The 25,809-nt window shown below is 39.0% G+C and overlaps 1 protein-coding gene across 11 annotated transcripts; it reads left to right on the top strand.

Annotated features, from left to right (window-relative positions):
* The first annotated feature begins 67 nt into the window (after window positions 1-67).
* Window positions 68-13,371, top strand: LOC135694113 (ADP-ribosyl cyclase/cyclic ADP-ribose hydrolase). Of its 11 annotated transcripts, none has more exons than XM_065212794.2 (10): window positions 70-253; window positions 1,225-2,519; window positions 4,186-4,634; window positions 5,239-5,333; window positions 5,694-5,811; window positions 6,192-6,289; window positions 6,488-6,583; window positions 7,308-7,394; window positions 9,507-11,820; window positions 12,392-13,371. In XM_065212794.2, exons 2-9 carry the CDS (start codon window positions 1,268-1,270, stop codon window positions 9,589-9,591), a joined length of 2,280 nt encoding a protein of 759 aa, XP_065068866.2. In that variant the 5' UTR covers window positions 70-253; window positions 1,225-1,267; the 3' UTR covers window positions 9,592-11,820; window positions 12,392-13,371. The 11 variants fall into 11 exon arrangements, with proteins under 11 accessions (XP_065068869.2, XP_065068867.2, XP_065068870.2 ...); XM_065212793.2 differs by having other exon boundaries at window positions 1,220-2,519; XM_065212801.2 differs by lacking the exon at window positions 70-253 and adding an exon at window positions 3,862-3,935 and having other exon boundaries at window positions 2,383-2,519.
* Window positions 13,372-25,809: the final 12,438 nt, after the last annotated feature.

Below are 25,809 nucleotides of genomic sequence, written 5' to 3'. Positions count from 1 at the left end.
ATTGAAACCCAGCCTTGCGTAAAATCAAACAATACCAAGTTTTCTTTCAACAAGGCTCCGTTTCTGTGACTTCGTTGTTATGCTTCGCTATGAAAACTGAAATTTGCTGTTGGGTTAACAGCATTTCATGATATTCACACCGAAATTGCAGCTTATGAATATACTTGCCATGTAATCATACTTCATCACCAAGCTGCAGCTGTCCTTTATCATTCCACTTCAATAAAACGATTGCCTCTATCTCCTATCAATGGTTAGTATCATCTGCTACTTGTTATTTATAGGCACTTAAGTCGTTTTTTATTCTTTTGCATGGTAGTCGTACAAACCTTACTGCATTACCGTTTGTTCTTCGTAATGAGGTTTCTTCAAGTCAAAATCTATCGATCTATTTAAATTGTTTGGTTAACACTTAAAGTAATGCCTCGGTAGTCCGTCCTATGCTTAATAACACCAAATGTTACTGAAATAGCAACGAATATTGTTCAGGCGCATTTACGTTGAGAAAAGGCATTTCTTACACGACACCATTTTAAGTTGAAAAACATAACTGTGAAAAAGTTTTAGTAAAATTTAAATGCATTTAAAAAGTGGTTCTAGATTGGCCTGCCAAGTTTTTGATTGTTCATGGTGTCTGTCTTATGATACGATTAATCTGCTGTCATCCATGAAATAATGTTTATGGTGGAAATAATTCTTACGACCCGCCTGCCCCATCTCTTTCACTTTTTAACTCATACAGATGTGTTCCTCGAGTTAGAATTAAACTATTTGAAAAATAGTTTCTTTCCTTCCTTTTTTTCTAGATTATTTGGTGCCAGCCTACTTAGTTCTAAAAACATTGAATCCAACAGTTTTTTGTGAAGATTCTATGTGAAAAGCGTACAGCGGTTTTCAATAAAAGTTATGTTTGTTATTGTAATGTTTATAGATACTATTCCAAATTCGGTCAGTGGGCGGTAATAATCGTCAATAGGTCATTAAGATTGCGTGTGTTTCTTCTGGTAACTGCCTTCCCCAGCTTTCAATCCGGTTTCTTGGATTGACCTTATTTTTGACCCTGATCTAGTGCAGTTCACTTTTATTAGACCGCTATCATCATGTCATATTTAATGGCTATGTCGTATTTTAGCTAGCATTGCTTTTCAAATTTAGAATTATTTGAAATAATGTTAATTATTTACCTGGATAGACATCATTTAAATTTGTTTTCTTGCAGAACAGAAAAGGCCTCATGGGCGCCATTTGAGGGACACCCGGCTTGGAGATGCAGATGTTTCTTTTAGCTGCCATCTTTCTTGGTACTCTATCAAGCAGCAGTTCATTGTCGTACCATCTATGCAAGACTATTCATAGCAGTAGCTGTAACAACACTTTTCGAAAATACTACAGGGATGTTCCTTTCATTTGGAATAAAAATGCACTTAAGTTACCAAGGAGAGAATTAACCGGGGAAGGAGTAGTATTGGCTCTAATCATGATACCCTCGTTGCTAGGCAATGGTGCACTCATTGCTATGGTAACGTTTGAGAACAAGTTTAGGACTCCAACGAACCTACTGGTGATAAGCCAGTGCATTGCTGACTTGCTAATGACATTTTTCGTAATATTACTTTCGGCTGTAGCTGTGGCAAAGGGAGGCTGGAGGCTTCATCAAATGTGGTGCTTGTTCCAAGTAACAGCAAACAGGGCGATTCTATTTGTTACTTGTCTCCATTTTGCACTACTTGCAATTGACAGGTATATTGTCATTGTCAAAACGAAAAGCACAGATCGTTTCTCTAAGCAACAGATTCTTGTCGCTTGCAGCGTCCTTTGGTTCATAGCACTCATTTTCGCATTTCCGTGGGACGTTTTCTTTTTTCCGCGAGAAGTTTGGTTCGAGGTAACATCCACATTTTGCTATGCCAGGTACACTTTTCCAGGTCAAAAGAATTCCACCATACTCATTTTTGCAAGAATTATAGGGATACTGACTATACCTGGTCTCGTGATAATTTTCTGTTTCTATCATATATTCAGCGTTGTTAGAACAAATCGTCGCAAAGTAGGTCCATCGACGGTATCAAACTGGCGCAAGATTGCAGTGGCGGTATATGCAAAGTCCGCCTACACCAGCATGGCTGTGCTCGTATCTTTCTGCCTGTGCGTATTGCCGTTTATAGCTGTGTATGGGCTGAGCATTATTGGTAACATTATCCATTATCGAACATTAATGGCTTCCAAGCATATCATTTATGCAAATTCCGCTATCAAACCTATCATTTACATCATAAGAAGTGTCCCTTGGTCTAAGAAGATGCGGGTATTATTGAATAGGAGACGGAAAGCAACAAGGACTATAGCAGACTCGCCTGCTTTTAGACGCTCATCGAAATACGTTGTAGGTAATTCGCTAAAGAGAAGTGCATTTTCTTTTCGTTCCCAGACTTCTACAAGAAACACTGCGAAACAGTTTAGCTCGAAGGATTTTCATGAACTGTTCTGCGTGGACGGAGTTAAGAAGGCTTGGGAACACTGTAAGTGATCAGCTGATTGAATAAATGTTTTCTTTTCCAATGTAGCAGTGGAAAATTTTGTTCTCACCTTATTTTAATGAAGCCACCAAATGACTAATTTTGTGTTTTATAGAAAAATAATAGAAAAAAATTCATTTCCTTGTCTTATATTTGATTAGTAGATTATTGAAAATCTCTAATTCGTATATAATGCGTGTTCATTCGTTATTAACCTAACATATATTCTAAATTTTAAGAAAGTGTATAATGATGAGACAAAATAGACTTTAGCTGACTTTAATCTGAGAAGAAGTAAAACCTGCCATCAAATTAGATACTGGTAGTACAAGTCTTTTAGCTATTATAGAGAACGGGTATATACGATTCTTCAAGGAGTAAAAAAACAGGTTATGGTCACGGATGACTACCCTCACACATTTGCAAGATCTGGTCTCATCGTTACTAGAGGATTTAAGCGGTTCAACTTTCATAATTTTAAAGCTTTGTTGATCCAACTCTGAAAGGTCAGTAAGCAACTTTTTTCGTTGACCAAGTAAGTCGTATCCCATCAATGTTAATGTTAGAATTTACTGGTTTTCTATAACTTTTATCGTGACGTTGGAATAAACATGACGAGGCTTGTTGCTATAGCCTCGTCTTGGCAAATGTCTCTTACCTACACAGGAAAATAAAGTTACGAACTGTATTGCTAATGATTTACATAAAAGAATTTTCTGACAAAACATTCGCTAATAATGCGTTTGGTCTTGGCCTTAGCTTGGCTTCCGTCAGCCATGCTTCTGAACAAATATATTCTGGGTGGAAAAAAATGTTACACAAAGAGATGTGATACCAAAATCTAAAATGGTTTTATCGTATATTGTAATAAAAAGCAATAACTTTTTCATATACTAAAGTTTCTCGTCTGACATTTTTCAGAGTAAAAAACGTCCAAAAAAGATTGTTTGCTTTTCTTAATCTTTAAAACATTCTTTTCTTTTGCTTTGCTACACTTTTCTACAAAAGCATTGTATTTATCTTATTGTATAATCGCTGTACTTTCCGAAAGTCATTTGTGTTGTTTTTGCCAAAGTGTCGTTTTTGCCAAAGTGACCAAAATAAGTCCTTAACTCGTAGGTTGTTGAGACCCTGCTTGATTTCTCTGGCAATTAATGAATGCTTAATGCATTTGCCACCCTTAGTTTTGTTTATTAAAAATCGGTTTTTGTAGTGAATCACAGACACGGAAGTAGTTTAGTTTCAATAATCTGAAACAGAGAAAACTCATGCTCATCAATCGTATACTCTAGTTCATTTTAATATATTGTTATTCTTTAAATTTACATTGTTATTTTGTACACAGCATTGGAAATTCCGAAAATGTTGAAAGCATCCAAATGAGATATCTTTTGTTTGTTTTTCTTAATTTCATAGAAGGTACGTAGCTTATTTATAATAAACAAAACAAAACTTTGAACAATAAAAAGTTTTAGCATTGGTATTTTGATTAAAACGAAATATTTTTTTTCTCTTTAGAACAACCTTCATTAGTGGTGATTTTTTTAGATGTTGATGTCAGGGAAAGACCAGGGCGCCTAAAATGAAGCCTTGTAATACAATATTTGTGTTATATCATTTCAAATCCATTTCCTGTTCAGACAAGTGAAAATTTTCTTTATATTTCTAGTTGGGTTGTGCTTTTTTGCCGATCCGTTTACTAAAGCCCATCTTAATTCAGTGAGCGGCAAGAATTATGACAAAAAATGGGGTCTGTCTCGGAGCTTTCTAAACAAAAATCAAGCAGTTATCAATCCTTATGTCGCTTCACCTCATGGTCATACCTCAGCATTTGCAACTGCTGCAGATGAAAGGGAAAATGTAATTGCGAAGGAGCCAAGACCAATCATATCATCCAAGCCAGTGCCTGGTACCCCATTACATTTCAGAGAGATTGTTATTGGACGATGCTGGCAATATCAAATCAAGATTGGCATCAAGGATAACGAGCAAATAAATTGCGAGAAAGTGTGGGATTATTTTCAGCAAGCATTTGCATATAAAGGACCTTGCGATGTAACCACAAAGGATTATGCAGAATTTTTGGAAAAGATAGATGAAGATATACCTAAAGACAGGGTAATTTTTGTTTTATATCCACGTTTGAGAAAGATTTTTAGTTCAGAAAACTTGAAAAAGGAACAGGTAGAGATGCTTTCTCAAAACACCTTTTAAAGTGGAAATTTTTGAGAAGGGTGTTTTCGCGATTACGTGTGGACCGGTGAAAGTGGAGCTTTTGGAAATGCAAACATAACAATTTTGTATTATTTGAATTTGAACATCCCATTATGAACATAAAAAGTGCACCATCGTTTTCATTTTGATTTCGTGCTTTGTGTTACATTCTTATTTGCTTCGTTTGGAAAGAGCTCTAGGCACTTTCAATGATTTTATCAAAGCAACCAAATTCAAACCAGGCTAGACCATTCCAAAAAAGTGCCGAGTGAGGCAATTGAGCGAGAGTACCTTGGTAGCTATGACTACGGCGCCAAATATCTGAAGCCATGCTCATTTCTGATGAATTTACATATTCTTGCGTTTTCGGCGTTTTCGTGTGGGCGAAATCAGTTTTCATTAAATCAGCTAAAGCTGTCTGCATAGATGGCACGTCTGCAAAAACGAGCAGCCATAAGTTTCACGGGCCTCATTGCAGCCTCGATATTGATAATGCTTTCTTTAACAGGCGCTTTTGTGGTCTGGCTGTAGAGAACTAGCACACAAATATTCGGACTTTGGCTACAGTAAAAGATTCACCATACTCGAAAATACACTGGCCGGGTAACTGTTTGATTTTTAAAGACTTTCCCTTTAGAATTTATGTTTTTTAATTTATTTGGATTTTGTAAATTTCCATTGCTACAACATTGGTTCAAAACTTGCTCCTTTTAACATCTACAAATTTTTGGACTTTGGCTGCAGTAAAAGATTCACCATACTCGAAAATAGACTGGCCGGGTAACTGTTTGGTTTTCAAATATTTTTCCTTCAGAATGCATGCTTCTATTTTCATTGGATTGTGTAAATTTCCATTGCTACACCTTTGTTTTAAACTTGCTCCTTTTATCATATAAAGTTGGGTTATAGTGGCTGCTGACGTGCCAAAAGCGGAAAAATTACCTATCCCTTGTCCCTTGATAGGTATCTCTTCGAAGGCTTATCATGGTGTGGGAAAAAGGACGCCCCTGGCATTGAATATGATAGCTGTCCTTACGAATGCTCTATTCAAGCTCCATATTGGGCAATGGCAAATCTAATGGTAAGACCATCTAATCAAAATTGAACATTCCTTTAATTGTACCCAAAGTACCTAGCACCTCAAAAAAAAGTGTAGAAGACAGGCCATTTGAAATTCAATCAAAAAATTCAATTATTTATCGATCTTCATTTTAGTATGAAATTGCGATACAAAAAGAGTGATAAAATTGTAGCCATTGCCCTGCAGCCACCGTTATTGAATTAGAAGAAAATGCAAAAGTAATATAAGCTGCTACGGTTGTTGTCGATAGTTTTGCTGTTGTTTGTTGTTGTTTTGTCGTCAACCATGTTGTTGTTGTTGTTTGTCGTCGAGCTGGTTGATTCTTCAAAGATAAATTGAAATAGTCGTAGACCTAAATCCATGTCATTGCCACTTCGTAGTTCGCAAAGAAGGTCGAAGGAATAGTACACGTGATTCTGAACGGCACAAGACAGCACTTAGATGATGGAAGAGTATATCCTTCATACTTGAAAGACAGGTAGAACTTAAACACAGTCTTCTCTCATTTAAAAAATTATTGTAGTATTTGCAGTATTTTCGGGTTAGCAATAGGTTATTGTAAGGCAAGTCATTAAATTTTGTTGAAAAAGCAATTTTTTCTCCATGGAAGACAAAATATTTTGATCTTCAACACTGATATTTTTTTTGATTCTGAGAAATGTTGTTTTTTTTCTAGATATTACTTTGGTCCATACGTGGTACCAAATATCAACCCAAAGAAAGTGAGAGAGGTTCGAATAATCGTAGCCCATTCACTCAGACAACGTCCACTGTAAGTAAAAATCTTGTTTCTTCAGACTTATGTTAAACATTAACAAAACATAAAAATTTACTGAAAAATCATTTTTGGACTTGCAATTAAAAAATAAAGCTCAAATGATGTCAGTATATGTAGAGAATCAAACTATCCTGTTGCAGTCAGGTGGCAGGCAGGGAATGAAACGGTTATTTTTGAGACTGCATTTTGTGTTTCTTTTGATGACATTCGTGGCAAAAAGCTCACTAAAACTGGCTACAGCTGCAGAGAGGTGCGCGAGAATAACAGACGATTGTTCATCGTTGAGGTAAAAAAAGTCATCCTATGTGCGGTGCTCAATCGCTGGGCTCGATGCAACATGACATGCATTCTTCGCATCATTTTCAGCGAATCAAACGTGAATGCTTCGAGGATATTATAGCTCGAATAAAAACCCAAAAAAATCTAATAAAGCTTATTATTCCTACAAAAAACAATTATAAACATTATTTTTCAATGTAGTTCAATAATAGTGTTACAAGTCATGGAAAATTGTGATTCAAGGAATTTTCAAGGAAGGAAGGACAAGTCAAAGAATTTTAATTCACAGTGATACCAAAAACTTCATGTTATCACGTAAATTGCTATTTGATTTTAATGTTTCTCAGACCTCTCTAAATTTTGCAGTGAGAAACAAAGACTTTTATAATACTTCCCGCCTAAAATGCTCCAAACTGATTTGATCTCATTTTACTTCTAGGGAAAAGTGTAACGAAAAGTCGATTAGAATTTTGCAGAATGAGTTTTTAGCCAAGGGACTTAAAGTGAGTTGCCACGACGACCCAGAGTAAGTGATTGTGAGAATATTTCTTTAAACAGTTTTTTTCAAAACTCCAAGACATGCTAACTATAATTAGACAAAAGAAGTGAACAGAGACTCTCTGTGCCAAAGTGGAATCCTTACCACAAGAAGAATCATTCATAAAGTCGATCATCTATTTTATAGGTGGTAGACGAGCTTGTCTCGTCGCTCAGTTTGGTACTCTCTATAATTTTTTTTAGTGACTATAGCTTACGCTCTACTGTCAGGTCTACTGTGCCAGAATCCTTTAGCGAGTGCAGAATTAACTCTCTTGGCATATCAAAATATTTTGATTCCATCTGGCACCAATGGTTTCTTTCCAATCTCGCCATGTACGGCCTTCTCCAAAACTTTATAAATATGTTTGGTAGCTTTTTCTCTGATAGATCAATAGCCATTTTAGTTGACAGCTATCTCTCTATTTCCAACTCAATGCTGGTGTTTCACAGGGTTCTGCAAATCTCCTGTTTTATTCATCCTTTTCGTCAATGGCGTACTATCTTCCATCGCTACAATTATTCGTTCATTTCCTGATGAAACTCATATGAGGTCTTCATTAACTTTTAATTTCCAACCAATTTCTGTTGTCAAAAGTCCCCCTTAAAAGAAATATTTTTAACCTCGCTTCTAATTCCTTTGCTATTTTGAGATGCTGGGAACAGACAGTTTCTCTAGGTTTTGTCAAACTAAAGCTAACATGTTTTCATTTAACCTGAAGGTGAAACTAAATTTCATTCTGCTTCCGTGAACTGTGCTGACTTGGATAATTCTACTTCCTTTTCATATGTAAGCCATTCTGCATCATCAACCTTAATTGGAACTCATATTTCTCTTATTATGGCTTTGAAGAAAGGAAACATTTGAGTTAACTAAAGTTTAAAGCGTCAAAACATAGATCGAAAACTCTACGCTAGGAAATATATATACCCAGTTGTGGATCGAAATAGGCCTAACAGAAAACACGAGCACATGACTGTTGAGGTTGACCAATCAGTGCCGGTTGCCTATTGAGAATGTTACCAATGGAGTCCTAAGGTGAAAACGAACTCCTTTTGTCTACAAAGTAGCGGTTTTTTCATGCTTATGTAAATAGATTCCGAAACTGCTAGATGGAACGATCTATCTACATAACTGCTAAATATTCATCGCAAATTTCTCTCTAGAACACATGGATTCTTCTCATCTTCACCACTTCTAACATTTTTTAAGTACCAAATCCGGCCTTCCTTGAAGTATTTGTGGTGGTGTTCCTAAATCTACAATATGACTTCTTGGCAAAATTCAATCCAAAACCGTTCTCCTAATCAAAAACTGCATTATTAGAAAGTCTCTCCAATCCCTTTCTCATCGGCGCTGGCTTGTATCTCTTTACAGACTCTGCCATGGAGATTGCTCTTTAGAAATATGATTCAGAATCCTATGAGACTTGTACAAAATATAAAATACTCTTCAGGGCTTACCTATTTCATGTTTCTTCAACAATTTCATCAATTCTTACCCACAACTTATCCTTCCCCCTCCTTTTTCTTCTTCCTTCTTACCAAACATTCTTCCTAAACCCTCCATTCTTTCCTTTATTACGGCTTTGCTAAAGGCTCCAGGGCCTCTCTCTTACAGAACCCCTACAAAACAAACAGAAGCCTAGATGCCGTCCCATACTCGGGAGTTCAAATCTCTACGGAAGTGCTATTTTGCAACCTTATTGAATTATTTTTTAAAAAAATTATAATGGTTGAAAAATATTAATGATAGACTGAACATAACAAGCTGGCCTTTATAAAATTGCTTCATTCAATTTGATGACCAGAGTTTTCTGATTATTGAAGCATTGGTTTTCTTTGCATCTAAGCTAAGGGGAACATGAATATTTTTTTTTATCATTTAACACTTTCTCTTAAAATTTAGACGACATAGCAAACCCCACATCCTAGCTAGGAATCTTTGACAAGAGATGACCCTTACTAAATGCTAATTGACAAGAGATGATTTTAGCACATTTTAAAACTTAAAGCACATTGAATGCATCGTCGTGAAGAGCCGAATGTTTGGGATCTTCAGAAAAAATTACTTTTCTTACTGAAGACGGTTTTTTTGTAGCTCTGTTAAACATTTGCTCTGTGTTGGTGAAGATGCTCTTGATGAATGCATGCTGAAAAAAGTGAAAAATACTTTTTCATTGTAATAACATTGTAATTCGTAAATGGTATCCGATGCCTGTTTATAGAATAAGTGTTCACATCAGAGTACATTCAGTTCGAACATTGACATTTTACTTGTCGTTTTTAAGCTTGGAGCCTAAAAAAGTTTATATGTTGTTGAATGAAAAACCTTGAGTAAAGTAAATATTGTAGGCGAGAAAGCATCTTTGCAGCTGAAGACCTTTGGAGATTTATAAACCAATTATTTAAAAATATCCGCTTTATAAAGCTATATACTTTTGTCATAGAGACAAGCAGCCATTCTAGAAAGATTTTAAAAAGTTGGATAAATTTGTATTTGATTGTGCTGTAAATAGTATTGGTTTTTTAGAATGAGATAGGCTTTTCATTTTTACATTTGAAATGCAGTTTTGTAGGAGATGAAGTTGTGACTGAAATGCAGTTTTGACTCAAACACAATTTCACTTAGAACACTGCTGGTCACTTAAAAAGACTGGACAGAAAATTAAAAAGCAATCTTTTTGCTCAATGTTTTATAACGATGTAGTACCATAACGTAAAGTGAAATGGTTGTGTAGTTATTCGGTTTGACTGGATTTTGAGAAATTGATTTGTTTAAATATTCATTTGATATTGCTTATCAACATTAGTTTCCAGATTATGCTTGAATCGTTTTAATCGACTTAATTATGCTACTGCCCAATTCAAGAGGCGGCTTTTAACACTCTCTTTGCCTTGATCGTAATAAGATTCACACAGGGCAGACAGCAGCAGTTGCGAAAGACTGTGTTATCCCATCTATTACAACGGCTTGCGTAGGTTAAATTGGCAGTTAAGCTACCTGTAGTTGGGAAAAGATTGCGTCATCGAACTCCTACACAATATATAAAGCCGTTAAATAATAAAGGTGCCCTGGGATGTGTCACAGCGTACTTGCAATCTAACCAAAAGTATACTTTTTTGCAATTTCGGCCCAGCCAAGGTCTGGTCCAGGGTAGCATATTTGACAATATTTGATTCTGAAAAAAGCCTTGGAAAGAAAGAAATTAATCCTGACAATTAATCTTGATAATAAACTAGTAATGAAATAGTTTTGTTGAAATTGTTCAAGCCAAAGGTAAAACTTTTGTAAAGATTAGTCTTGGCCACAGTACCACTTTGAATATACTCGTGGAAGACCCCTACCCAAAACTTTGCCAATAATACAGCCCCCCACTGTGACCTGGACACCAGGGATGTGTCGATTGGTGGGGGCATGACAGAATGTGTGCAAAACTTCAAAAAAGTTGGCCATGCAGCGGGGACCTTAGCGTTAATTAGTAAGTTTGACCAAATTTCAACTCGTAATTCATATATTTTGTTGGTCAATGTTGGTCATACTCAGCTTTCTTTTATACCGCAAATATCCTGCCATACATAACGGCTATAAGATGCAGTCAATTGAAAATTGCAGACTTATAGCTAACTATTGCGCAGGGCTAGCGAAGCCTCGCATGTTCTGTTCCATTAAAGTCTGTGAGAGCCTCAATAAAAATTTTTTCAAGAAAAGTATTAAAAAGAGTGGGTGACAAAATGTAGCCTTGACGTAAACCAACTTTAGCTGTAAACCATTCTAGCGTGTTGTTGTCTGTCAGCACTGCGTAACCGCTTTTTTCAAACAGGGAGTGAATGATAGTAATTGATTTCGGTGAGATGTTAAATTTGTTCATGATGATCCATAAGGTCTCTCTCCGGACGCGGTCAAAAGACTTCTTAAAGTCGATAAAATTGTGATATAGTTGTGATTGATGGTCTCTGTACCAGAGTCCAGAAAAGTTGTTAACCTTTCTCTAGATAAAAACTTTCAAGACGGCAAACCTTTCTCACAGGACAATAGAAAACGGGCGTGGCTTGGGTGGGTCATAGGAGCTTCTATTGTTTTTCGTGGACCTTCCTCCGGTCAGTGGCCGTGCGACCGTAATGTTTTCCTGACTCTGCTCTGTACCTCTCACATAAAATTCTTAGATTTGTGATTTGCTCCATAGTACCTCTCCCTTGCTTAAACCCAGCCTGTTCTTCTGACAGAATAGACTCGGCTTCATTTTTTCAATCTTTTATTGATATAGTGTACTAAGACCTTACTTGCATGGCTAATAAGGTTTATCGTACTGTCATTGTTACATTTTGCGGAATTTTTCCTTCTTTGGTAACGTTATAACAGTGATTTGGTCCATTAGTTTGGCCATTCTCCGGTTTTCCATACGTTGTTAAATGTAATACCGCTACTCCAAGCGCTAAGCCTCGCTCTTACCTGCCTCGTTTGCGCATTTCCTTCGCCCCATTCATCCACTCTCCCAGCGTTAGTCATACTTGTTTGTGCATACTCTTTTGCGTCAACTTGCATCGCACTCTTTGTTGCATTTCGTATACTAGTAGGAACACTTTCACTAAGGAAACCCACCCTCTATTATAGTATTATTTTGAGAACTACACTACGGATTGACTCAGCTTATACATACGTATCTAGACACATTCCTATTGTTTTTTTAGCTTGTTTTTCCTCTTATGTAGACACCTAAGATTAGCACATTTACATCTTTTATTTGTACAAGGAACTAGTTTAACATATATATATCGTTCTCTACGAATCCTGAGTTAGTGAAGAGTTAAGAGCTAGCATTGTGAGCACGTACACTTCGCTCTTGTGAAAGGCTTAGTGTTACAAGTCGTACAACGATATAAGTTTGAGAAAACTATATCTGTGTTTATTTGTTGTGTCATTCTGAAGTTTTGCCGAACATTTAGCTCGGAACCTGCCGTATTTAGGAACCAATTTACATAAAGATCTTGTGAAGAATGTCAATCGTGGTTCTACTCCCATTCTTAATCATTGTCGTCTACGCCTGCTGCTTTGCCGGATTTTAGATACTTCACTGCATCTTCGATTTCTTCTCTAAGTATATTCTTCAAAGTATTGATAAGATCCAACAATATCAAAACACAAAATCTGGTCGCTGAGCACATAAAAAACACCCAGTCATAGATATTCATATTTTAAATTCTCCAAATACAATTTATCATAACAAAACTAATTAATACAAACAATTTACTAAACTACAATAATAACAATAATGCACCTAAAATTAATACAACATACAAATACCGAACAAAGAACAAGATCAATTGCATGGGGGGAATTACTTAAAAAAGGAGCTCTCTCAGTCCAGTTTGAACACATCTACATTGTTTATTTGTTTGTTTATTTGTAGGTTAAAAAGTTAGGCGTCAAAAAATGCCGATGTAGACCTGCTGTCTAAAACGAAAAATGTTTACGAAATTTCAGTAAGCCTATTACAATCATTAGCTAATCAAATCTTATAAATTAATTCTTACCCTTGATTTTCGGATGGACCCCCTATCAAAAGTATAAAAGAGGTTCAAGTGACCCCCTTGGGATCTAGACCATTCAAAGGCAAAGGGGAAACTTTTCGAAGCAAGTTAAAGACAGATTGTTGGGGGGGGGGCTGACTGAGCCCCCAAAATCAAGGAAATTTTTTATTTGTATTTCGCATTGCTTTTTTAATGATGAAATTCTTGATGAAAATATAAGCTGGAAACAACATCTTAATGAATTTTTAAAAAACTAGCCAGAATATGTGGAATGTTTTTTATGCTAAGGAACTTTGTGCCTTTGATCACTTTGTTATGCTTGTATAATGCTTTATTCTTATCATTTATGCAATATGGAATGATTGTTTGGGGGAATACTTGTATAACATATGTTGATCCCATCTTTAAATTACAAAAAAAGGTTGTCAGAGCTATCTCATTTGAATCTTTTTGCTCACATTCTTCTCCCATTTTCAAAGACTTGAAGATTCTTAAACTCTCTGATGTTTTCCATCTGAAGCTTTCAACTTTGATCTATGAATCAATTCATAAAATATCTCCCAGTTGCTTTCATGATTTCTTTTGTTTGAGCCTATATGTTCATCAATATTCTACAAGGCAAGCTATAAGGGGCAATATCTACTTAACTCAAAAGAATACAGTCAGCTTAAGCTCTATAAGGTATCTTGGTGCCAAACTCTGGAATGAATTGCCTGATAATATTAGAACGGCTAACTCTAAACATACTTTTAAATCAAAACTGAAGACGCATTTCCTAGAAAATTTATAACACTGGTCATCAATTAATCCCCTATTGTTCACAAAATTTCAAATCATTGTGTATTTGATTTGACCCAGTATTAACTTTGAATGAGCTCCATATTTTAGAACTATAGATCCGATAGGGGGGCTCCTTTAAGAAATTTCACACTTACAATTCAATATGTTTAATTTATTTTATATCTAATTGCTCTCTTTTTTATTCTTTAATTATATTAATTGTATTGTAATTTATTGCATTGTATTGTATGTATGGAATTTTAAATAATGAAACTGAACTGAACTGAACTGAACTTTTTTAGCTCATTTTTCGCCAATGAAATAGAAGCGCCAAAGCCGCTAGATTTCTAACTCACAGGTACGCTGTGAGGCAAATTTGTTTACTTCCGCCATTTTTAATAGTGGCAAAAAGGAACTTGCTCCATACTGAGCCCTTATAAATTTGGTCATAATTCAATGCTTGGATATCAATAACAGAATCTAAATATAGTAACCAATTTTTGATTTTATATAATCATTAACATTTTTGGACTTTTTCAAAACCACTTTCGTTGCTTGTAATTATTCTTCAGCACAATGCGTCACTCCCCGCATCTTTAGGCCTATAAAATACCTCCGGGGAACATTTTCACGACAAAGATTACTAATTTGGTCTTACCAAGAGGAAAAAGAAATTTGACTCATATCAAATTTCTTTTCTACAAATTCAATTTGACAAACTAAATATAAAACATTCGCCTTTCCTACTCATGCCATATTAGATTATAAACGACAGACAGAAAAATTCAAGAATTATGTATCTAAAATGGTCTTTATTATAAGATGATAGACTCAAAAAGTTCTTTCTAATTTATATGAAGATAAAAACTGCAAGCACAACCGGGGGGGGGGGCACTTGGATACCAAAACGACGGGGTGTGCACTCCTAAGATTGTTTTGGTGAACCGGCTTTAGAAAAAAAAGCTAAAAATGACACCTTGCTTTGGAATTTCTGGAAAAAAGAACAAAGGAAAACAAAAGCTTTGGTGCCAGTTGCCATGGTTGCCAGAACACTACAAAAACCATGGGCGGGCAGCGAAAATCAGGCAACCGGCTTTAGATTATATCCTTTGAATAGATACCCAGCCTTAGAATAAATTGCTGAAAATGATACCCGGAAAGACGTGCACATCCCGTCAGCAAATTATACTAAGTACCCCCCCCCCCCCCATGGGTACGCAGCATGACCCGAGTTAGACATCTATAGCGCCTTCGGCGCTTCTATATCTTTGGTTTCTGGCTGTTTTTTTGTCTGTAAAACCAAAAAGAGGCTAGTTAAAGTGCAAAGAGGATGGAGCTTTTCTAGGACGGTCAATGATTGTTAGGATGCATCAAAACCACCGTGCGAGAATTACATCATTTGAGCACTGAGCCTCATTCTCGAAACATTTTCAGCAAAAGCTGCCTTCAGGGATGTCTTTAAGTCATTCGGGGCAGTCATAGTTCTTTTTTGGCAGGAAACCTTTTTTCGGTAGGATGGGACTGTAATAGGGTCAGCTTTCGCGTTATTATTATTAGAATATGATTTATGTTCATTTAGGCCCTTCACGTATCGAACATCGCATAGGAGTACCGTAAATTATCTAATTAAGCCCCGTCTCTTATTAGCCCCCATGTTCAGAAGGAAAAAATTATGTAGCCCCCCTCTCAATTTAGCCCCCCAATTTTCACTTATGCTGAAATAAGTAAACTTGACAAAAGACAAAGATTTTCATTTTATTCATTGGTCGTTCAATACTTCGCATCAAATCAAAATTCACTATGTCTCTTCCAGTCTTGTTGGAACAGAGGACAAAGATTTAATGTGCATTAAGCACGGGCCATGTGAGAGCCTTTTACCAAAATTACAGACCGTTGGTACTCCGAGGGATGAAGTCGACCTTTTCGAATGCTCGATTTCAGAAGGCGACCTGGCCCAAGAAGATATTTCAGAATTAATACTTGATGACGATGACGATGACAATATTATTGATAAAGAAGGCTGATCTGATGTTTTTATTTCGCAAATAACAAATACGGTTTTTATTAAGAAATATTTATTAAGCCCCCTCTCTCAATATACCCCCTCTTTCATAAGCCCCTCTTTAAAGTGCTGAAAACAATAAGAGAATTTACGGCACACTAATTTTTTTATAAGAACAATTTTATAACAACACGAGCCTCAAAATTGGTCAAAAGTTAAGAACAAATTAAGAACAAGGTGAGGCTGAGCTTCTGCAAAGTGTAATTTTGAACAACGTTTTTTCTCAAAATCGAGGATTTTTAGCGATGTGCGGGTGCTTTTCGGTGAATATTCAAATTTGTCAGCAAATTAAAGCTGTCTCGCTAACTATTTTGGCAAATGAGGCCTGACTACCTCCCTAGAGCGAAAAAGCTAGCACTCGCACTGCTTACACCCTATTACGTAGATTAAGAACAAATTAAGAACAATCCAGCCCCAGATTTTCGAAAAAATTAGAACAGTCTGCCTGAACTTAAATTCACTGGTTCTTATAAAAAAAGATTGTATTTGCAGACGCATCATTACGCATATTACGTAAGTTATATTAGTGTGCTAATAGTTCCTCATCACGCTTGACGTTGGCAACTGTGCGTGACGCAGCATGCCTATCTTTTGTCTTAGGATTTACCCTGCACAAGATTTGCTGAGGTAATGGTATTCTTTTATAAAGCGCATTACCTCATGCCCTCTTTTAGGTATCTTTTCTGCCAAGTAATCATTTTGCATCTTAGGAAACTGCTGACACAGCCCCCGCGCTTACTGCCTTCTCTCTAACCATCGCCTTTATACAGGACCGTCGCTAATCACTTTCACTTAAGGCTGATTTCCACGAGGCGAAATTCGCAGCGAATTCGCGGCGAATTCGCTTCGAAATTGTCTTTGATTTCCACGAGACTGCGAATTCGCTGCGAAATTATATAATAATTTCCTCCAAAACTCAACTTTAAGGCGCCTATTTTAAGAACTGCATGCATTGGGTGTGGTATTTTGACACAATTCTTTTTGTTTATCAAAGAGTATGTTCTCGTTAGTCAATCATTGCTTCAATTTTCGAGTGACTGTGGGTACTTAGTTTGCATGAGTAGATCTTACTAATAGGACCGCCAAGAGGCTTCGAAGGCCTTGAAGGAAACCCGAAAGACGAGGCCCCTGCGAGCGGAGCGAGCAGAAATTTTTTGTGACCACGCTCTTTAGATTGTTAAAAAAATGCATTTCAGAATATTTCTTGCAGTCAGTTATTGCAATCGTTCAAAACTTTCAGCTATTTTTAGGCATACTTCTTCTACGTTTCATTGATTTCATTCTTAAAATGGAGTTCATTACTACTTGAGGCCCCATCAACCTCTGTGCATTTTGCCCCATTGCTCCCCTCGGCAGCCCCGCTTACAGTGGCTTCCAGTACTTCCAGGATCAACGTTCAGAGTTTTTCAATAAACTTTGTCCCCAAACTTTAGGTAGAAACTTGGGTGGACCGCCGGCCCGCGACACACCGAGCCAGTGGACCGCCGCCCCGCAGCACGCCGAGCCAGTGGACCGCCCCCCGCAACACACCGAGCCAGTGACCCGCAAGCCCTCCCCAACCCGAGCTGCAAATTAGCAAAGAACGAACTAACGCCATCCCAAACACACAAAACCCCCCTCGCACAAAACCCCAACACACACGACCTGCCCCCCGCTGAGGCGTGCCCCCAACAGAGGCGTGGCTGCCGCCCACAAGAGGCTCCCACCAAAAAGAGGCTGTGGCGTGCTTCCCCGCAGAGGCTGAGAGAACCACGCCCTCTGCCATCACAAAATTTTCCCTCAAAAAAATGTGCAAAAAACACTCGCGCTCCTACGCGATTTTTACTCGCACGACTGTCACTGGCGCTAGAGGGCGGGGAGCAGAAAACGGGGAGGAGGAGGCTCCCCGCCCTCTAGCGCCAGTGACAGTCGTGCGAGTAAAAATCGCGTAGGAGCGCGAGTGTTTTTTGCACATTTTTTTGAGGGAAAATTTTGTGATGGCAGAGGGCGTGGTTCTCTCAGCCTCTGCGGGGGAGCACGCCACAGCCTCTTTTTGGTGGGAGCCTCTTGTGGGCGGCAGCCACGCCTCTGTTGGGGGCACGCCTCAGCGGGGGGCAGGTCGTGTGTGTTGGGGTTTTGTGCGAGGGGGGTTTTGTGTGTTTGGGATGGCGTTAGTTCGTTCTTTGCTAATTTGCAGCTCGGGTTGGGGAGGGCTTGCGGGTCACTGGCTCGGTGTGTTGCGGGGGGCGGTCCACTGGCTCGGCGTGCTGCGGGGCGGCGGTCCACTGGCTCGGTGTGTCGCGGGCCGGCGGTCCACCCAAGCAAGACCCCGCTTTGGCGGGGTCGCTAAGAAAGGCTAGTTTATTTCTATTTTATAATAATAAATAACAATGACATTAAATAAACTCTTTTAGGAGGATTATAATATATTTCCATAAAGTGATGGAAGTTTTGACATATTTTATGTGATAAATTGTAATTAAGAATTAGAACTCTTTCGCTGGAAGGGTCTGGGCAGTATTGTTTGTTGTTTCTGGTTAGTTTAAAAAATCGTATCAAAAAAGGCCTTTGACCCTTTTGATTCAAAAGTATGAGTAAGGTCTAATGCAGTCATTGCTTTAAATATAAAAAAATTGGAGTTTCGTGTGGACCGTATGCACCGCGCAGGTGTTATTTGATGCATCTAAGCCTTAGCCTAAGAAATCTACTCGATAATGGATATATGAAATCCATCTAAATTCCTATGCTTCGTCAGCGTAGCCAAATTATTTGGTTTAATGTGGGAGCCTTGTTACTGTACTGACTATAAATGTAGGTGAATCCTCCAAGCCTCAATGAATAAATTAATTTGTGAAATAACTGTAATGGAGACGTTGTTTATCAGCAAATATGATTGACATGTCTCTTGTGAGCCAAGAGCCCAGATATCTGGACCTGATGTCATGCACTGCAAGGGCCTGAGTAGCATTGTTCCCTCATGTATAATTAGCAATAATAGATATAATGGCCGTGTATGTGCCAAAAGCCCAGATATCTAGACCTAATGTCATTCACTGCAAGGACCTGGGTAGCATTGTTCCCTCATGTATAATTAGCAATAATAAATGTAACGGCTTTGTCTGTGCCAAGTGCCCAGATATCTGGACCTAAGGTCATTCACTGCAAGGGACTGAGTAGCATTTTTTCCTCATGTATAATTAGCAATAATAGATATAATGGCTGTGTATGTGCCAAGTGCCCAGATATCTGGACATGATGTCATGCACTGCAAGGGCCTGAGTAGCATTGTTCCCTCATGTATAATTAGCAATAATAGATATAATGGCTGTGTATGTGCCAAGTGCCCAGATATCTGGAGCTAATTTAACGAAGTGCGAGTCGATGTGAAGGATTGCTTTGTCGTTTGCCAAGTGCCCATAAATTTTGAGAGACTTTTTAGAGAGGGTGGTTTATTACTGAGAATACCACGGTTTGTCCTTTTTTAAATGTAGGGAATATCCGCAATATTTCTTTGTTTTATGCTGAATTAAAAAATAATTCTTTATCTTTATAAAAGCTTTTTTAATTTTAATTGGATCAGTGATTATCAGGGTTCTTTATTGTTGGTAATTTTGCGAATCCCTTATTGTTTAATAAAACTTTAAGATATATGCTTGAGTAACTTCGAATTTAATAATATAAGAGGCAGAATTTCGATTAGTCAGGTCCCCATTATGCTTCTTTGGAAGGGCCCTTTGAAGTAGTTTTGGAAATTGGTGGCTAGTTTAGAAAATGTCACTCAATGGCAATTCCCTATTCGAGAAGACAAAATTTTATATTTCCGCCTCATAAGTTTTAACCGCGCCTTAATTGGATTAACAGTAGTAATTTTTCGTAAGGGCGCTAATTTCATGTTTCGGGGTCCTCGTTTGGCATCAGGTGAACAATATCGGAGGGCATTTTAAAAAAAGGGTTGGTTTTGAAACCTCTCACCACGCAACTTTTGGTAAATGACGATTTGATGATTAAAGGATAAAATTTCTATAACCCCTTCCTATTTGTTCAAAGGTAAATAAATTCGCATGATTGGGGTTTATTTTCGTTGAAAAAGTTCAATTGGAATGGAATTTCGAATTCAAGTGGCGCTTTTTTGATGGTATATCCTTTCTAACGTAAAATGCTCTTAAAACTGCCAATAAGTGTAGATTATAAGCCAGTGGGGCCGAAGTGATTTGCCCCGCTGTTCTATAGCTTGCCTTCACATTGCAGTCGATAGTGGACGATTTAACTCGAGAGTGTTGTCCGCATGGCTAAATGATCCTCTTTAATGTTGGAGCCACGTTACTGTACGGATTATTGGTACGTGAGTTAAGCAAAACTAATTAATCAACTTGGCAAAAAAGCAATTTCGAAGCCATTCCAAACTGGTCTATGATAATTGCACTGCATACGGGGCAGTCATAGGAGGGCCACCAAGCTTATGGCCCCTTTGGCTTGAATTAAGGGCCTTTCTATGAGTGGATATCGCCCTTCTTCTCAAAAGCGACCGTGAATAGAACGAATAGCCCTTACGTATCAAAGTAAACATAATCATCATCCAATGTCCCGGAGAAATTTTTTTAAAGATAAGCTTTCAGTTTGTTTTCGAAATGACTAAAGGCAATTTTTGCTTCATGAAAATGAAGTCTAGTCATTTTTTATGCCTAAAACAACGCCGGGGCAAGCTATGACGCAGCAAGTTTAGCAAATCAGAAAAGTTGTCTTTCCACAGTGGTTCTTTCAAGAAAGAACGGTTAATGGGTACCTAAGTATCGCTAACGACCCGCACTGACAATCAGGTTGACGCTTAATGATCGCGCCTCATTTGTATAGTTTGATCAAGAAGGGAAAGGTCCTGCATCCTTCGCAATCAAACAAAATGAAATTGTAAAGATAAGCTTCCAATTTGTTTTCGAAACGACTAAGAAAGTTTTTTCCATCACAAAAATGCTGTCAACCGACTTATACTGCGTAAAACAACGGCGGGGCAAGCTATGACGCAGCAAGTTTACCAAATCGAAAAAGTTGGTTTTTCACCGCGGAGCTTTGCAGAAGGAAAGGTTAATGATCGCTAACGATCCGCACTGACAATCAGGTTGCCACTTAATGATCTCGCATCAATGCTATAGTTTGATTAGGAAGGGAAACATCCTGAATTGTCCGCAACCAAAACAAACTTTCTTGTAAAGTTTCATTTTCGAAAATTTCGGCATTTTTACATCCGTGTTAACTTCAATCGTATGTTTGGAATGCTCAGTGAAGTGCATGTGGATAGGAAATTCTTGTTGATTTTATTGAGCGGTCAATTCTTTGTTGCAATGATGGGGGATGGCGGGGCCCGTACCCCCACTCGTACAGGATTTGGTTAGCTTAATTTTTCGTTTTCTGTGTGATTTTCATTTAAATCCAACGCTCTTTTGAAAAAAATCGGGAAGAAGTTTTTCGAGGGTTTGACATTTATTTTTTCGATTTCACCAAGTAAACAAAGATGGCAAAACGAAGGGACACGTGATGTAAAAAGTAGTGATACAGCCAAATTCGAACATGATAAGCATGAGCGTCTAGTTTAAACAATGAGATCGCATTCTTAGTACTTATAACGATCAAACTTTCGACCAATCACGTTCGAGCCAGAGCCCCAACACAAAGGATTCGTACAGTGGTGTACTGTACATTACAGTACAGGGCAAAATCATGACAATCATAACTTTTGCTCGTACGGTCTCGAGTTTTTGGGAGAAAGGTGTCGCATTCGAACGGTTTTGATTCCCAAAACTTCGAATCGAAACTTCCATCCAGAAGGGAGAAGCGAGCCGTGACGCAGCACCGTTTTCGTGCCAAAAAAATCGACGGTGATTAGCAGAGCCTTGGCAGAGCAACTCTGCGGAGATAATTGCCCTCCGCACAAAGAGGTGGCGGTTAACGACCTCGCTGACAAAGCCTAACACGCTTAACGACCCGATGTAACCTTTTCTCTGGAGAGGCAATCAGGTCCGCAAGCAAGGCAACTTCCGCCGAAAAAAAGTTTGTTTTGAGGATTTTCGACCAGGAAAACCAAGACAGAGGGAGAAAAGAAGCAAAATCCCAGACTCCCACCGACGGACGGGGTCGAGTGGAGAAAAGAGCGGGACGTTGGCGGGGCGCCTTTAAACCGATCTCACACGAACAGGGGTGAAGTAGCTGCGACCGTGATCACCGTTGCTTGCCCCTTATTTGCATAGTAGCATTTTAGTACATTGAGAGGGTGGACCGCAGGCCCGCGGCACGCCGAGCCAGTGGACCGCCGCCCGCGGCACGCCCACCCAGTGGACCGCCGGCCCCCGACACGCCAAGCCAGTGACCCGCAAACCCCCCCCCCGAGCCGAGAAGCAAATTAGCAAAGAACCAACTAACGCCATGCCCAACACACAAACCCCCCCTCACACAAAACCCCAACACACACGGCTTCGCCCCCCGCAGAGGCGTGCCCCCCGCAAAGGCGTGACTCCCGCACAAAAGAGGCTCCCACCAAAAAGAGGCTGTGGGGTGCTCCCCCGCAGAGGCTGCGACAACCACGCCCTCTGCCATCACAAAATTTTTCCTCAAAAAAATGTGCAAAAAACACTCGCACTCCTGCAGAATTCAGCGCAAAAATCACTCGCGCTCCTACGCGATTTTTACTCGCACTCCTGTCACAGGCGCTAGAGGGCGGGGATATAATGCAGTCATTGTTTTGAATATAAAATAATCGGAGTTTCGTGTGGACCGTATGGGCCGCGCATGTGTTATTTGATGCAATTAAGCTGTACCCTAAAAAACTACGGGATACTGGATATATTAGATTCAAGAAAATTCCTATGCTTCGTCAGCGCAGCCTAACTATTGGGTTAAATGTGGGAGGCTTATTACTGTACGGATTATAAGTAGGTGAATGCTCAAAGCCTCAATCTTATAATGAATTTTGGCAAATAGCTGTAATTGAGACGTTGTTAATGAGCAATTGATTGACATGTCTCTAGTGAGCCAAGTGCCCAGATACCTAGACCTAAGGTCATTCACTGCAAGGGCCTGGGTAGCATTGTTTCCTCATGTATAATGAGCAATATTAAATGTAACGGCTTTGTCTGTGCCAAGTGTCCAGATATTTGGACCTAAGGTCATTCACTGCAAGGGACTGAGTAGCATTGTTTCCTCATGTATAATGAGCAATAATAAATATAATGGCTCTGTATGTGCCAAGTGCCCAGATATCTAGACCTAAGGTCATTCACTGCAAGGGCCTGGGTAGCATTGTTTCCTCATGTATAATGAGCAATATTAAATGTAACGGCTTTGTCTGTGCCAAGTGTCCAGATATCCATACCTAAGGTCATTCACTGCAAGGGACTGAGTAGCATTGTTTCCTTATTCCTAATGAGCAATAAGAGATATAATGATTCAGTCTGTGGCAAGTGCCCAGATATCTGGACCTAATGTTATTTACTGCAACGGCCTTGGTACCATTGTTTGGTCATTTATAATGAGCAATAATAAATATAACGGCTTTGACTATGCCAAGTGCCCAGGTATCTGAATCAAACATAATTAAGTGCGACTCGCTGTTGAGCATTGCTTCGTCCTCAAAACGAATTTCGAATTCAACCGGCACTGCTTTGATGGTACATCGTTTCTATCGAAAGTGTGGTCCAGGTAGCCAAATTATCCTTTTTAATGTTGCAGGCACGTTACTGTACCTATATGCATCAAGCAAGACTTAATTAATTAATCAACCTGCCAAAAAAGCAATTTCGAAACCATGCCAAATACGTCCTTCACAAATGCACTCGATACAGGGCAATCATAGGGGAGCCACCTTCATTTGCAAGCTTATGGCCCCTTTGGCTCGAATTAAGGACCTTTCTATGAGTGGATATCGCCCTTCTTTCTAAAAGGGAATGTGAATAGCTTAAAGAGCCGTTACGTATCAAAGTAAACATAATCATCATCCCATATCACGAATTAAATTTTTTTGAAGATAAGCTGTCATTTTCCTTTGGAAACGACTAAGGGCGATTTTTGCTTCATGGAAATGCCGTCTATTAATTTTTTATGCTCAAAACAACGGCGGGGCAAGCTATGACGCAGCAAGTTTAGAAAATCGAAAAGGTTCTCTTTCCACGGTGGAGCTTTGCAGAAGGAATGATTAATGCGTACCTAACTATCGCTAACGACCCGCACTGACAATCAAGTTGACGCTTAATGTTCTCGCCTCAATTCTATAGTTTGATAACGAAGGGAAACATCCTTCATGCTTTGGAATCAAACAAAACGAAATTGAAAAGATAGGCTTCCAATTTGTTTTTGAAACGAATAAGAATGTTTTTTCGAACATAAAAATGTTGTCAACAGATTTATAATGCGTAAAACAACGGCGGGGAAAGCTATGACGCAGGAAGTTTAGCGAATCAAAAAAGTTGGCTTTCCACCTTGGACCTTTGCAGAAGGAAAGGTCAATGAGTACCTAAGTACCGCTAACGACCCGCACTGACAATCAAGTTGGCGCTTAATGATCTCGCGTCGATGCTATAGTTTTATTATAAAGGGAAACATCCTGAATCGTCCGCAACCAAAACAAACTTTTTTGTAAACTTTGATTTTCGAAAAATTCGGCATTTTTACGCCCGTGTTAACTTCAAACGTATGTTTTGGAATGCTCAGTGTCCCACCTCATAATTCCTAATCGTATTTCGTCTGTCTTTGGTCAATCAATGTATTTTGTTCCTTTGAAAAAATTTCGATGCTTTGCTTGTTGTGGTAATGCTTTGATGACGCCATATTGAAAATGGCGTCTTTCATGGCGACCTCAGTTGGAAATTCGCTTTCTTGACCGATGGTGTTCATTTTCGTCTAGGGACCCCTTCACAATCTAAAGGTTAATCACATGGCTGTTCTTTTTGTGCTGAGTCCATGCGAATAGGACATTCTTGTAACTTTTTGCGACCGGGCAGTGCTTTGTTGTCTATGAAGAGGTCGGGGGGCTGGTACCGCCACACGGACAGGATTTTTGCTAAGTTTGTCGTTTACGCTGCTCTAGTCGATGATAAACTGTCCCTTTTAGCTAGGATTTTTGGTGTTTAATTTGCTTTTCATTCAAATCACGGAGTTTTTCAAGGGGTTGACATTTATTTTTTGATTTCGTGAAACGTTATCAATTGGCTGTTCTATATGTGCTTAGTGCATGTGAATAGGGAATTCTTGTTGATTTTTGTGGGCGGAGCGGCCAATTGTTTGCAGTCTATTCCAGGGTCGCGGGGCCCGTACCCCCGCGACCCCGTACTCGGCTCGGACAGGATTTGGTTAGCTTTGCAAAAACGGACACGTGATGAAAAAGTACAGCCCAATTTGAGCATGATAACCATGAGCGCTCAGTTTAGACAATGAGATCGCATTCTTAGCACTGATAACGATCAAATTTTGACCAATCACGGTCGAGCCAGAGCTCCAACACAAAGGATTCGTACAGTGATGTACTGTACAGCGATGTACAGGCGATGATCATGACAATCATAACTTTTGCTCGTACGGTCTCGAGTTTTTGGGAGAAAGGTATCGCATTCGAACGGTTTTGATTCCGAAAATTTCGAATCGAAAATTCCATCCAGAAGGGAGAAGCGAGCTGTGACGCAGCACCGTTTTCGTGCCAAAAAACTCGATGGTGATTAGCAGAGCCTTGGCAGAGCAACTCTGCAGAGATAATTGCCCTCGGCACAAAGAGGTGGCGGTTAACGACCTCGCTGACAAAGCCTAACACGCTTAACGACCCGATGTAACCTTTTCTCCGGAGAAGCAATTAGGTCCGCAAGCAAGGCAACTTCCGCCGAAAAAAAGTTTGTTTCAAGGATTTTCGACCAGGAAAACCGAGGCAGATCGCAAAAGAAAAGCTCGCTTACTACTCCTCGGGCCAGTCCGGGTCCCCGCAGGGAGAAGGCGCAACGGCGGGGCCGGGGATTCTACGGCTCCCCGTTACATCGCGCGTTGTGTACCTCCGACCGTGGTCAACCTACCTTGCCCCTTA

Source organism: Rhopilema esculentum, chromosome 11, assembly GCF_057945365.1.
Source record: "Rhopilema esculentum isolate cy_ngs chromosome 11, ASM5794536v1, whole genome shotgun sequence".
NCBI classification, from domain to species: domain Eukaryota; kingdom Metazoa; phylum Cnidaria; class Scyphozoa; order Rhizostomeae; family Rhizostomatidae; genus Rhopilema; species Rhopilema esculentum.
Note: the sequence above shows the minus strand (reverse complement) of the source record. Positions and strands in the feature narration are given on the sequence as shown.

Bases quoted from the DNA above. Each gene is read 5' to 3' on its own strand.
- LOC135694113 (XM_065212794.2), top strand. From the start codon at position 1,268: ATGCAGATGTTTCTTTTAGCTGCCATCTTTCTTGGTACTCTATCAAGC. The intron at 4,635-5,238 runs GTAATTTTTGTT...TTTCTTTAACAG, and splicing joins AAGATATACCTAAAGACAGG to GCGCTTTTGTGGTCTGGCTG. The intron at 7,395-9,506 runs GTAAGTGATTGT...GTTTTTTTGTAG, and splicing joins AGTTGCCACGACGACCCAGA to CTCTGTTAAACATTTGCTCT.